This window comes from Paramormyrops kingsleyae, chromosome 12 (genome assembly GCF_048594095.1).
Source record: "Paramormyrops kingsleyae isolate MSU_618 chromosome 12, PKINGS_0.4, whole genome shotgun sequence".
In the NCBI taxonomy this organism is placed as follows: domain Eukaryota; kingdom Metazoa; phylum Chordata; class Actinopteri; order Osteoglossiformes; family Mormyridae; genus Paramormyrops; species Paramormyrops kingsleyae.
Window position 1 is genome coordinate 19,607,910 of NC_132808.1, and position 15,581 is coordinate 19,623,490.

General features: G+C 46.9%; 1 protein-coding gene across 1 annotated transcript in view; it reads right to left on the bottom strand.

The window, feature by feature from the left end:
- The window catches only part of LOC111842639 (glucosidase 2 subunit beta-like), a 106,373-nt gene that overhangs the window by 58,526 nt on the left and 32,266 nt on the right, over window positions 1–15,581 (bottom strand). Inside the window, exon 9 of the mRNA XM_023809482.2 lies at window positions 8,680–8,766. Coding sequence (XP_023665250.1) covers window positions 8,680–8,766 — 87 coding nt within the window. The remainder of the gene's footprint in view (window positions 1–8,679; window positions 8,767–15,581) is intronic.

Genomic DNA, 15,581 nt, shown 5'->3' on the forward strand with positions numbered 1-15,581 from the left:
AGATTTGTATAAAACTGAATTTCAAAATAAGTTTTTATAACATTGTGGGGACAATGTAATGTATATCTAACACACACATACACACACTGTACATCCAGGAGTAGCACATACACTGAAAAATAAAAACATGCATTTCGCTCGTTTTATTTACTTTGCATTTTTTGATATTCAGTACACACATATAATATTCGTTTCTAGCTAGTGTCCTTTGTTTCTACAGCGCTTACGAAGCCCAGGTCCAGAATTATCCTTAATAATCCTCTCGGGCTATGGGAAACAACATTTAGGCTTGGCCAGTTTTCCCCTCCACGCCCAAATTACAAACAACCGCCGCACTTCGAGCCAAAGGCCTGCACCGAATCCGGGAGCTATGTTTACACTCTTAATTGGTATTCTGGTAAATGTGCAAAACAAACAAAGCATTATAACAAAACCCTAATTTACAATAAGTGACTTAGACTTACGTCAAATTAGGAACACATTTCAGCTGCTTTATTATGGCTATATAAATAGCCCTATAGGCTGTGCTCATATCCCATAAAGAACATCAGGACAGAAGTAGTTGGATCTCTCGGGCAGGGACTGCGACATAACAAATGCAGTGCTGGCATTTTGCAGAACATAAGCTTGACTATTATTGAGTCTTAAGGATTTTATTTGTATTTAAAGCAATAGCACCGTACTGGGAACACTTTCTATCCTGAGCATGGGAAAAATCCACCCATTACTCTTAAAGGCATGTGATACAGACTCCCGGCATTGAGGATATGGCCATTCCAATTGGTCCTAGCAAGAAAGACAGTGAGAGAGACAGCGCCCCCTACTGGGCATCTACATAAACCCATGCAGGATAAATACCTCACCTGCACCCCCATGTTCTGTCGGAACGCTAAGGCCTTCACGGCATCTGTCATGTCCAGCCCAGTCCTACCGAACACACTGGGAGAGGCTGCAAGCGCAGCCCAAGACAGGGAGGTCAGACCCAGGCCGCGAAATGCCTAACGCAAGCCGACGGCCTCCATGGAGAATTGCCCGTCTCCGCTGCTGCGAGTCGCTCAAAGTGTCGTGCGGCCTTGAGGCGACCGCGTGCTGAAAAAGGGGCAGGAGGAGCTCATCACTCAACAAGTAAAGCATTGCGCTAACAACGCAGGGGCTGTGGGTTCGAATGCCATGGTGCTCACATTAAGAAAAACTGTTAACTTTATTATAAGGGGACTTTAAGTGGGTAGAATGAGGGGCAACTCAGGCTGCAGAATCAACAAGGAGTGGCACTGACAACATGCAAAAACTGCACCGAAAGGAGAGAAAAATGAATGTATGGGGGAGTAATACAAGACAATGTTAATACAGATGGCGGGAGCTATATTATAGTTACTAAACGAGGAAGGAAATAGATCTTCCTGTAACAGCTAAGGAGAAATGTCACGAAAGCCTTCATATGTAATGTGTTGAGATAGAGCGCTGTCAGAGGCATCAGCTCTACACTAAACGACAAGTCGGGATTCAACGGGGCCTCTTTTCCCCAGTCACATCTCCGAAACACCCCCCACGCTCATATGCTACAAAAGCCATAAACACAAACCGATGATTAAAGACTGAACTTGTGTCCGGGGGGGGATGAAAGGGAGAAGAGAAAGAGTGGGCATTAAAGACAGACAGACAGACAGACAACCCATTCCCAGGCAGGCAGACAGACAGATAGATAGATAGACAGATAACCCATTCCCAGACAGACAGACAGACAGATAGATAGATAGATAGATAGATAGATAGATAGATAGACAGATAACCCATTCCCAGGCAGACAGGCAGACAGGCAGACAGACAGACAGACAGACAGATAGATAGACAGATAACCCATTCCCAGACAGACAGACAGATAGATAGATAGATAGATAGATAGATAGATAGATAGATAGCCCATTCCCAGGCAGGCAGAGGGACAGACAGACAGACAGACAGACAGACAACCCATTCCCAGGCAGACAGACAGACAGACAACCCATTCCCAGGCAGACAGATAGATAGATAGATAGATAGATAGATAGATAACCCATTCCCAGACAGACAGACAGACAGACAGACAGACAGACAGACAGACAGACAGACAGACAGACAGACAGATAGATAGATAGATAGATAGATAGATAGATAGATGGATGGATAGATGGATGGATAGATAGATAGATAAATTCCCATTCCCAGGCAGGCAGGCAGGCAGACAGACAGACAGACAGATAGACTGACAGACAGATAGATAGATAGCCCATTCCCAGGCAGACAGACAGACAGACAGACAGACAGATAGATAGATAGATAGATAGATAGATAGATAGATAGATAGATAGATAGCCCATTCCCAGGCAGACAGACAGACAGACAGATAGATAGATAGCCCATTCCCAGGCAGACAGACAGACAGACAGATAGATAGATAGCCCATTCCCAGGCAGGCAAAGGGACAGACAGACAGACAGATAGATAGATAGACAGACAGACAGACAGACAGACAGACAGACAGACAGATAGATAGATAGATAGATAGATAGATAGATAGCCCATTCCCAGGCAGGCAAAGGGACAGACAGACAGACAGATAGATAGATAGATAGACAGACAGACAGACAGACAGACAGATAGATAGACAGATAGATAGATAGATAGATAGATAGATAGATAGATAGATAGATAGATAGATAGATAGATAGCCCATTCCCAGGCAGGCAAAGGGACAGACAGACAGACAGATAGATAAAGCCCCTGACAGCAGAAATGGCATAACAGCAGCATTTCAGCATCGCAGGACGGAGAATGCGGCGGATAAGGACTGCGGCGTCTACATCAAACAAACTGTCACAACAGCACAACAACTAACACAGCACCATGCTGATATCATTCTCCTCCTCTGCAGACAGGCAGGCAGGCGGGAACCGCACAGCGAGCAAACAAACCATCAGGAAGCTCAGCCCCCGGAGCAGAAACAACGGCAAATAGTCTGCGAATAAACAAGTCAAAACGAGAGGTGTGAGCTGAGATATCCCGGTCCTGCATGGAATTACATGTCAGGGAGGAAGTCGGCTGTATCTTCTGATGACCTTGCTGCCTTGGCGGCTTCGCCCGGCAGAATCCAGGAATAAAACAAAACAACACTAAAAAACAAAGGTGGACGCCACTGTGATAATTCAAGTAAGCTTTTGGAAAAACAAACGTATCCGAATCCTCTGTCCGTCATCAGCCAACACAGTATCAATGCCTATTGTTTGGATATTACACAAATAAATGAGATGGATGGGTAAAGATTAGTTAATTTAGATATTTAAGACAAAATAATAAAATAGACCGGCATAAAAGAAAAGCAGAAGATTAAAAGATTATCTGATGAAAGCATAAAGGATCCCCCCCCCCCCCCCCCCACGCCCCCGCAACAATTTCTTAAGACCCATTTCTTAAAAAGGATCGCATGTGTAAGATGAAAAGGTTTTATTATTAGATGGCAGGAGACGAGAAGCAAAATCCTGTTTCTTTTTGATGTAGATGTTTTATATTACTTAAACCTCTACTAAGAGACTAGTTAAAATGTTCAAAAGCATTTAACGTATCTTAGGAGATAATCAGATAAAGTTTTGTTTGTTTATTTTTATTGATTAACCATGTCTGGCCCATAACAATTTGTTCTATAGGCAAAAATCATATCAGTGCCAAAACATCCCAAAAGCCAGAAAACCTATGAGGAACAGAAGGCATGATGGGAAATGATGCATCACCAAGTATTCTCGAAAGCAGAGGTTCTGAACCCCAGTGTTGCCAGGCGACAGCCTGGGCAGGACCTCCAGACCATCAACAAAGCTGAGGACCTTGAAGTGAATCAAATTAGCTTAACAATTAGCTGAACACAGCGTTTAACCACTTAGGAGGAATGAAAATGAACATCTGAACGAGCAGATTCGCACTGACCACAAGAAAACATGAGAAAAAAGTTGGAGAGTTGTGCCAAGAGGCTGCAGCTGCCTGCGGTATAACTGAACATCATAATGAACTGCTTGTCATGCAGGCAGGCAGGCAGACAGACAGACAGACAGAAAGGCAGGCAGGCAGTCAGAAAGGTAGACACAGACAGGCAGACAGACAGACAGAAAGGCAGGCAGGCAGGCAGGCAGACAGACTGACAGAAAGGCAGGCAGGCAGACCGACTGACAGAAAGGCAGGCAGGCAGAAAGGTAGACACAGACAGACAGGCAGGCAGACAGACAGACAGAAAGGCAGGCAGGCAGGCAGACAGACTGACAAAAGCAGGCAGGCAGGACGGCAGGCAGGCAGACAGACAGACAGGCAGACAGACAGACAGACAGGCAGGCAGAATGACAAAGGTAAGCAGGCAGGACGGCAGGCAGACAGACAGACTGACAAAGGCAGGCAGGCAGGCAGAAAGGTAGACAGACAGACAGGCAGGCAGACTGACAAAGGCAGGCAGGCAGAAAGGTAGACAGACAGACAGACTGACAAAGGCAGGCAGGCAGACAGACAGACAGGCAGGCAGGACGGCAGACAGATAGACAGACAGGCAGACAGGCAGAGACTATTTTTAAACAAAACAAACTCAAATGATTAGCTACTTAAATTCAATGGAATGGGATGATTTCTATGGCAATGACTAAACATTAAAAAGATGAGCTAGTCCTTCACACTCAGCTAACAGCACCTCTCATCAAACACATAAAAAAATATTTAGGAATAATGTAGCACTTTCTACAAGAATATTTGTAGATTTGAGATTTGATTCTCTAGCTTAATCCCCTGTTCAGACTTTGCAGCTGTGAAAGTACAAATATCCAGTGACATCATAACTGTACAAAAGCAGCTGGGGTTTGGGATTCATGTAGTGGCCTAAAAAAAAAATTATATATATATATATATATATAAATAAAAATCTATATAATTTTTTCAGGCCACTATATATTTGTAGGCACACACACACACACCCACCCAACGCTCAGCCACAAATATCAGAAATCGTGGTGTGTGGCCACATCCTGCATGAGAGTGAAACCCTCGAATTACCCACTTACAGACCATAAATATCAATATGCTTAAAGCAGCCATCCGGTTCATATAAATGATACACAACTTTCTGGCACTCTCCAATCGATCCCCATTAAGCAACAATTTATGGATTAAAGTAAAATAATAAATAACTCTCCAATGCTACGAGATAGCTTGCATAGTAATGGCTGGTTATACATCACCAGCACAAGCCTGCAGAGCCAGCTAGTGTAACAGATGGGCATTTCCAGAGGCTTTGAGTGGCGAGTAGGGTGGTGACACCGCCAGGGTTAGGGGTTCGAATCCAGCCTCTGCAGGCTCCCTCTGTATTACATGGGTTTCCTCCAGGTTCTCCAATTTCCTCTCACAGTCCAAAAACATGCTGTTAGACTAAACTGGAATCATTAAATTGCCCATAGTGTATTACTGTGAGAGTGTGTGTGGCCTGCAGTGGACTGGCCTCCCATCCAGGGTGTATCCCTGCCATATGCCCTATGATACCTGAGATGGGCTCCAGGCCACACCTCCTCCCATGATTCTGCACTGGAGAAGTAGCCAATAGAAGGACAGTTTCTACTTCCTTATTTAGCAGCACTGTACTACCTCACTGGCTACTTGCACATCCCGCCCGGTGCCCCGCCTCCTTTTTGCACGAATTACCCATTTACCACTGCACTTAGTGCGTCTGGGGACCCTCGCTTACTTCTGTTAAAATATTGCGAATTTATTGGTTTTAATAAAATTCATCGATCCATTCATTTGTTTACAAAAAATATGTATCACATTAGAAACGAGTAGTTTAAGTAAAACATTAATTTTAAGTAGTACTAAATAGAAATTTAAATTATTCTGTCCGGAGCTAAGTTCCATGATAAGCATAATTGGGTGTGTTTTAATTAGTAACACCTTTGCAATAACATAAAACCCCAAATATTTGTGTTTAGTATCCCACTGGGAGCCAATGACTACAACTACAATTAATAGCAAAATGGTAAGAACAGAGTCACTCAAAAGAATTACTGTATGTCACTTAATAAAAAGAAAATGTCTGTGTGGAAGAAATGTTAAATATCGCTTGTCAATAGACTAAATGGAATAAATTTGCAATATATTTACAGAATTAAGCATTGCAGGACTTTCTGTGAGCACTGTAAATGCTGTGCTGCACTTGTCCCTCCCCTGCATCTGCAGCACAAGAATTTCACCACGTTCCTCAGACCACACGTGACAATAAAAACTTGAAACTTGAGATTTGAATTAACTACTTAGATCAGGACTGGTTTCCAGTGACGGCCCGAGAATAACTGGCAGCTAGGAATTCAGGTCAAACCCAAGCAACGTCCTGGGGAAGAGCAGCTCCATCAGAGGAACCATGGCCACTAAGTGGATTGAACTCCACGAAGTGACAGAATGTGGTCAACGTTGGGGGGGGGGGGGGGGCCACACGCCGATCTGGAAGGTAACAGCTTGCATGTATGTTTAGGTGACCCCAGCAGCCATTAAGAGCTCTGGTGGGTCAAAGGTCATCAAAACAATTCTGACACCAGTCTTTGTTTTGTAGCTGGCCGGCAGGTCACCGGAGCAGCAGGGGTGCTCCATTAAAACAGAGGGGGGGCGGCATTTAGGGCAGGACTTCCTCACAATTTTTAATTTTCTTTTTTAAACTGAAAAAAGCATTAGTATGGGATTTTATGTGCTAAAATACCTCCCCCTCCCTGCACCCCAGTGTGGCCACAAGTAGCATGGGTACATGGCAGCTACACAAAGGCTACAAGGCAGCTACACAAAGGGTACATGGCAGCTACACAAAGGGTACAAGGCAGCTACACAAACGGTACATGGCAGCTACACAAACGGTACATGGCAGCTACACAAAGGGTACATGGCAGCTACACAAAGGGTACAAGGCAGCTACTCAAAGGGTACAAGGCAGCTACTCAAAGGGTACAAGGCAGCTACACAAAGGCTACAAGGCAGCTACACAAACGGTACATGGCAGCTACACAAAGGGTACAAGGCAGCTACACAAAGGGTACAAGGCAGCTACACAAACGGTACAAGGCAGCTACTCAAAGGGTACAAGGCAGCTACACAAAGGGTACAAGGCAGCTACACAAAGGGTACATGGCAGCTATCTCATCCCCCCAAAAATGCCTCCAACCGCAGCACCCAGGAACTCCGCAGTGCCTCGTCATGCAGTAAACGCTGCCCCCATATAAATTACCTATTGGCATGGATTTGTTTTGCTGAAATGGAGGAACAGCTTAAACGGAAGTGCACCCCCGCCCCCTCCTTAAGGCACCCAGAGTAAGTAATAAGCCTCCACTCCGAAGCAGGAACATACATTTGGACAGAGAAGGCCACTGACCCTCAAAGATCACGCAGCTGTCATCAGCAAGAAGTGGGCTGATTAAAAATAATAATAATAAAGGAATAAAAAAAACTGAAATAAAACTGAATAGGACCAGGGCGCCCACTGACTGCGGGCCCTCGCCCCTCATGCACCCCACCCCCTGCGTTTAGAGTGTTTTACAGTGTTTAGAGCAGGGGTCTCCAACTCCGGTCCTGGAGAGCTACTATCCAGTAGGTTTTCTGTCCCACTTGGCTTCTGATGAGCCACACCTGCTCCTGGTATTTACCTGAGACCAGGTGTGGCTCATCAGAAGACGGGCAGGATAGAAAACCTACTGGACGGTAGCTCTCCAGGACCGGAGTTGGAGACCCCTGGTTTAGAGTGTTGTGTATCTCGCCTGCTCCATGTATTCTTCTGTATATAAATTGGGCTGCTAAATTAAGCATGTAATAAAAGGTGGGGAAATCGGTCCACACCTGGCAAGGAGGCCCCCAGTCACGGGTCACGCCCCGAGATGGTGCGAGAGGGCTTGGCCACACGCTTTGCTGGGTCACCGTGCTCGAACCCGGCCATACACTCTGAGGCCACGGCTAGTACAACGGCCGCGGGCTATGCTGGATGATGCGGGGGGGGGGGGGGGTAATTAACTATTAATGGGCTTGTGTGTCACCCCCATGCATCATCCCTTCTGTGTTTACTTCGAAGAGAGGATGTGGAGCAGGAAAATCACCGTTATGTGAAGATGTCGGTGGAGGGAAACACAAGTAGCGCCCCCCTGAGGATGAGAGGAGAAGGTCACATCTGTCGTTCTGAGACGGACCCCTCCCTATTGGCGTGATGACCACAGCTCTGGGGGTGAGGGGTTAGCAAACGGCTATGTTATAAATACACGCCCAGAGGCAGGTGCTTCATTAACACGTTAAACACGATGTGTGAAGCCTGCACGGGTACACGGGTGCACGGGTACACGGGTACACGGTACATTTACCCGTCACGGTAAAGTGCCTGAATAGGAGGTCCGGTGGGTTTGGTCCGAGCAGGAAGGGAATGAGCGAGATGAAAAATATAAATGGAAAGGAAAAGACATCAAAGATCAACGGCCAAAATGTCCAGCACCCCGAAGCTGTGGTAGCTTATTCCCACCGTTATTTTATGTACCCGTCTGTCGCTTTGGATAATCATTGGACCACAAACGTGGGACTGGGGCAGCAATGACACGTCTAGGCACCTCCAAGTGGACAACATGTTACAGAGCTGCTGTGGGCCACCAGCGTGGATGAACTCACCTTCACCTTTTTGGCAGCCTGGAGACTCCTCCAGAGGGTCTGCTGGAACCTGAAGAGATCAGCCGGGCCGGGTCCTCCAAGCAAGGCCTGGGGGGCAGGAGGGGGGGGCGGGCAAAAAGGAGTTACTACTTCTGAATGACTAGAGCTTGGAGACGGTATCCATTGCCCATCAATACAAACCCCAAGTCAAGCCCTGCGGTCAAAACACACATCTGAGATTCCCAAAATTCTTTGCAACTTGACTCTCTTAGACAGGTAGCTGTACAGTTATACAAAAGGTGAGACGCATTCTTAAGAAGTCGACACTGTGACTACACCACAAAAAAAGAAAATTTAGCAAGTTATAAGCTACCTTCCGTCAAAGGCGTCCCATTCATTCAAAATCTCACTCTCTCAGCCAGCAACTGTAGAGGTTCTTCTGTAAAAACGTGCATGAAGACAAGTGGATGCAGGACACGCCCCCTAGTGGATGCTCCTGTCCAGAGCAACGGACACGGCTTTTGATTTTCAAACAGCAGGTCATTCACCCAGTGCCAACCTCAAACCGCAAACATTCGTGTTTCGCCAACCCACAAGGCTGCTGCCCCTCTGTTGGCAAACACACGTCCAAGCCGCATCTCACACAGTTCGAAACGTTTGGCTCCCATTTATAGAGGAGTTGGGTGTGCACAAGGTCACACGGCAGGACCGCCATCCAAGCCACTCAAGAGCCCGTGGCGGCCCTGACCTTAGCGTGCTGAGCCCAATGAAACAGTGGGACCCATCTCTCTACCGGACCAATACCGAACCTCTGACAAATCCAAGGCCTGTTAACACCTGAATGGATTGTTGAATTCCCTTAAAACTCTAAATGAACACCGACAAGTCAGTCTGGAAGCTTAAGACGGCTGATGAATCACCATTTCTGATTGACCACCAGCATGGCGGAATGGTGGTGCAGTGGTTAGCACTGTTGCCTCACACCAGGGTTCGAGTCTCTGCCTGGGTTACATGTTCTCCCCATGTTGTCGTGGGGTTTCTTCTGGGTACTCCGGTTTCCCCCCCCCACAATCCAAAGATATGGTGAGGCTAATTGGAGTTACTAAATTGCCCATTGGTGTGGATGGTGTGAGTGTGCCCTGGGATTGGCTAGCCCCCCATCCTGGGTTGTTCCCAGCCTCATACCCATAGCTTCTGGGATAGGCTCTGGCGACCCAAAAGGATAAGCGGTTTGGAAAATGGCTGAATGACCAGCAAACGCAGCATGTGCCACGAATCCTCACGAACAGCCAGTCGTTTATGATTTACTTTGCGAGAAAACGCAAGCTTCCCTTTCCAGCATATAATTTCACGTCCTCCTACAGCCTTCAGTTGGTTCCACAGCCTATTGTAAAATATCCTTCACAGTCCACCCCATTAATTCCCATGAATATAAATACCAGGGCCGTTGCCTTTAAGAGATGGAGAAAGCGTTTTGCATCTTAAGTCTCTCTGCAGAGCCAGCCGTTAACTCAGGAAACGTATTAGGCTGCACCATAAGCCGCTTTAATTCATTTACGTCTATTTTTAACAGCCGGCTTCGCACTTAAGGTTCGACGTCCTTTACGTGAAAACAGCAGGTGCGAAATGTGTCATCGCAACCCATTAAATTCTGCATTAATGACTGCGGATAGTTCAAATCCCTCATTCAAATATTATACATTCTATTATCAGATGACCAAAAAAGCAAAATATTACCATTCCAGCTTATCAAAACATATTAAAAGGTATTATGTGCGAGTTTTCACTTTGGATTGACATTGATTAAATTACAAAAGCACAGCTTTCTTGATAATGTTAATCAAATCTTTAAACAACGATTCCTATTTTTATAAGTGTTAATTAATTCTCCTTAGCACAAGCAACGCGGTCTCTGGTAGAAACGCGGCCTCCTTATCTATCCCAGCTGATGGCATGGATGGGGGAGATTAAACATGTGATTCACTGAGGAATGCAGCCATTTGAATGGAGAAACACTGTGCATCAGGCTGCCTTTCTCTGCCATATAATTATTTGTCCTGGTAATTAATGTTTATATATAAACACATATAATTAGTTGTGGAAAAGGGTCGTCAGGAGTCGGCATAAATTGTGTGCTACAGTTCAAGTAAAACTGAAAAAGTCTGAAATGGACAAAACTCCAAAAGATTTTTAAGAACTTTATAAAAAATAAATAAATAAATAAATAAATAAATAAATAAATAAAACTCTTAAAACAGCTGCCTAAGCATGTCTTTCACATCACTGCGGCTCCGCTCACGGTTCGGACCCCCCTCTACATCTCGCGATCGTAATGGACCCTGCCTCCCTAAGACAAAGTGGATCAGCAACCCTACGAAAATGGCTTAAATGTCAAAAAAGCCCCTGAATGGTCAATCGGCTAGCAGTCTTTCCTCAGACATGATCGGGGGAGACTGGGGGCAGCCAGAAAAGAGTGAGGCTCCCCCAGCAAAGCCAGACAGTCCCACAGGGTAGCCAGGACCAACATCTCGATGACAACATGCTCCAATGTCTCATTTTTAGCCACAAACAATCAGGATGGTGGAAATAATAACATAAACCAGAAAGTTTTTCTTTTATGCAATATAAAATATGATGCATCCTGCTTTCAACTGACATTTTCCAGGAAATGGCTTGTCACCACTTTGAAGGTGAGTGCGATCCAATTAAACGTTAACAGGTGCGCTGTTCACAGCATCCGAGGTGATCCTCCTACTGGGATCCAGTGACACCAGCAGCCCGTCACTTCTGGTGTGCTGAAAATCCTTGTTTTTTTTTTTCCTCCAACACAAATGAAACAAATTCACCACGTACCCAGAAGCCACTCTGCTTCAGGGAATTTCACCGCACATAAATCCATACCACTTCCAACCACTTATTCAGAACAGTCTATCCCAGGTGGAAGAGGGGATGAAGACGAGACAGAGAAACAACCGGGACAGGGAGCCAGTCCATCACACTATGAGCAAACGGGGAGAACATGCAGACTCCTTATACACATATATACTCCTTGCTTAGAAGGATAACTTGTCAGATTTAAGGTAGTCTGGGCTGAATCTCAGTGAATGAAGACAAGATCCAGTCAAACTGGGGTACCTTAAATCCGACAAGTTATCCGGCTAAGCAAGAAATCCTATTTCGTGATACCGGCCCCAGAGGCGAAATTCGAAACCCCAAGTCCAGGAACAGCGCAAGCCACTCAGCTGCCACACTGCCCAATTACAGACAAATCAATCCTAAAAGAAACGTAACCTATTTTCAAAGTATTACAACAGTGGATGCTTATAAAAGGAAGAGGGGGGAAAAAGAAACTTCTAGCACCTGTGAAAAGCCAGGCAGAGCCTGGGGGGTTAATTAGCCAGGTAGAAATTCAACAATCCATAGGGCAAAATCGAGTCTAAAGGGGTCTGGGGTACAATCAGTCCCCGACACAGACCTCTGCGATGACTAGGAGTTGCCGAAGCCCAGACGCACTCCCCATTACGCTGCACGGGACTACGGGGACACAGGCTGGCACTGTAAAAATAAGTTAAGATGACATTAACGAACACATGTGCCAGGATCGAGGCCGAGCGGCGGAGGATCTGTTCCTGCTGCGAAGGAGACGCGCCGCACGTGAGCGTCATCCTGTCAGCTTTCACCATACGCCGGCACCTTCCAGCTCGCGACGGAGCAGGATATCAGAATTCTATCACAAACCCCCCTCCGTCCCCCCCAGCCCACCCCAGAACTATTTTTAAACTCACCAAATCCCCTTTGGAGAAATTTCCTCTTATCTGTCAACCTTGGTAAAGTTACAGCTGACTGAAAGGGGGGGGGGGGGGGGGGGAAATCCTCAGAGTATCGGTTAGAGCTGAAGGTCACGGGGACGCTGTAACAGTTTAAGTACGGGAGCCGGCCCCAATCGCGGCACCATGGAGCGCCTGAAAGCTACGTCTCTTACTGCTAGGAATCAGTGCAAATTATTTACAAAAAGACGACTACAGAATGTGCCTAATGCACAATTTGTCGTTACACAACTACTGTAAGTAGGGCGGATCGTCTGATCTGCAACTTCTGGGCTCAAGTAAAATCAAGTGGAATAAAACTTTATACCCGCAGTATAACTTTAGGCATGCATGTGCAGAAATACAGTTAACTTACAGTGCGTTACCCTGTATGATTAGAAACCAACTTGTAAAGCATATAAATAAAACAAACAAATGGCACCTTGTCACAGAGAAGGATTTACACACACCAAACTTGTTTTGGGGATACAATGCAAATCTCTATGGTTCCATCCTCCCTTTCCCCCAGAGCTGTTACTGCCTGTTGCGCTGCAGAATTTAACCCCAGGACATAAAAATCGCTCATCCACATGGGGGTGGGGGGGACAGGGCGAGGTGGAGGACGGGCTTTTGAATGCATCTCTGCTGCACTCTGCCATTACGACTGGCAATGGCCCAGGGACCAACGAGGCGTTCTGCATCAGGAAAAGGAGGGGGGGAAAAAATTAATTCACCGTGAAGAACAGAAGTGTTGTCATTAAAACAGCAAGGAGCATAATTACTCCTGCTGGTGGTCTGGCGTGCGGGGGAAAAATACGGAGCGCCCTCTGGTGGGGGGGCTGTGGGGGAAATAAACTTTTACATTTACATGGGATAGGAGAGCAGGAATTCGAAGAGGACGTGGTATTGGGAATTGGGAAACCTGTCAAATTTCTGCATTGCACTACTTAAATTTGCTCAAACTGCTGCATTTCTCGCATACGTTGCATATGCTTCTTTATGCTCTGTATCTTACATTTCGCATTTATTCTCTTCTTGCTTTTTGCCCTAAGTTTTAGTCGTCTGTTGTCACGGTGTCTCCAATAGCAGCAAACCAAGCCAAAAAACATTTCCACCAGCGTTGGTCACGTGGTAACAAAGAGTTTGATTTTATAAACCTGGGGAAACAGGCGGTGTGACTGTCTGAAGGTCCGTGCCGTCGGTTCAGGACAGTCAATACGATAAGCTCATTACGACTACCCACCTCCGGAAATCCCAAATGATTTCATTAAACCATCAACAACGTCACCCTGAGCTACCGACTAGGCTAGGGGTGGGCAATCTTATCCGCAAAAGGGCCAGTGTGTATGCAGGTTTTTGGGATAACCTGTAGGTCAGCTGTTCAAACCCAGGTGTGAGGACTCTTCAGCCAATCAGTCCTCTAATTAGTAATCTAATTAGGGAGTTGCAGCGAAAACCCGCAAACACACAGCGGCCCTTTGCGGATAAGATTGGCCACCCCTGGACTAGGCACTGGCGATGGGCGCTAAAAGCCTATCGTGGTGTAATGCGTGAATGGGGGCTGGTTTCGAAAGGCGTTATTCTCCCCCCCCACCCCCACCCCAGATGCCACGAAGGCAACGTCGGGTGATTCCGGAGTGAATAAACGTGCCCCGATCGGGCAGATCAATGCGAGACTCATGGCCCGGGTGGCATTTTATTAAAGCTATAGCGCGCGTCCATCATGTAGCTAAATGCCAATGTAATTACAAGTGTCTGACGAGGGAGCAGCCTGGCGTCCCGGGGCGGGGCTCCATAATTAATTAATAAATGTCAGCTGGGCACGGGCGAGTCCAGCTTTCCGTCACCTGCACAAGGAAATGGGAGGAAGGCCTCGCCCGCCGAGCCTCGCACGCCCACGCCTGGCAGAGAACAGCCCTTTAATTGCACATAAAATACATAAAACAAAGAGCCCTTCACCTGGCGAGAGAAAAAGGGGACCAGCAAATGCCACTTAAGGGACCCAGGGACCCACAATCCATACCTTGCCCAGCTCCGCTGCAGGCTGGGAGCAGAAAAGGTGCCTGGGCCAAACTACCTTCAGCGGATTTCCGGAAAATGCCGCAGACCCAAAATCACACCGTCCAGCTCATATAGAGTAAATGGATGCAGAACAAACTACTACCTTGGGAGCCTGCCTATTCCGGGAGGCCCCCAACGATTATCTGCCGTGTTTACTTTTGTTATTTGCATTATTTCATTCTTTAGTTCATCATCTGAGCATTTTTCCAAGAATCAAGCTATTTTGCTCCTGCGGTACAGCAGGATGTTTCTTGTTACCGGAGTGCTTCAGGTCAAGTACTTTTCTCAAGGGGGGGGGGGGGGTGGCTACAGCAGGTTCCCTCCTGAGATCTGACCGACAAAACTCCAGGACGCGGGTCTGTCTCTACCCATCACACCACACGGTGCCCATGGGTCGGCGCCCGCCTTTCTGAGCTGCTACTGCCAGCGCATCACGCTCTGGGCCGTGGTTGCCCCCCCCCCAGGGTCCCACGCACACACGCAGGCTCCAAGGCGCAGAAACATCCGGAAACCAGCCCAAGTAAACTTTTTTTACTCTCTCACCGGTTCGGGGAGGGGGTGGGACGCTGGTATTGTGTCTGAAAACAGCCGACGGCCGAAGCATTCGCGGCAATCAACTAAAACACCGGCATCGGCCTTGCAGGCAAAGCCGTTTAATCAATGTGAAATTGCACGAGGCATGTCGCGTTGTTCTTTTTGGTTACTAAGAAACAAGGAAATGGAAAGGTCACCGCTGAAATACCAGTATGCCTTTCTTTACAATCGAAAGTGGGGTGGGGGGGGGGGAATGTTATAAGACACACAAGACTAATAACGGGAAAGCAAAAGGTCAGTGCTGAGACTACGGCAAAGCGGGCATTGTTACGGAACACAAACCGCCCCGTTCCCCCGCCTCCACCAATGGCGCGAGAGGAACGCTCTTAAAGGGGCAGCCTCCCCACCGCTCCACCATAGCTACGCCGTTAAATGTCAATCGGATAAAAGGCGAGGCGGAGAGGCGAGCGTCAAGCATTAGGACGATCCCTTTTTGGTTACCATATCAACCGCAACGACAAC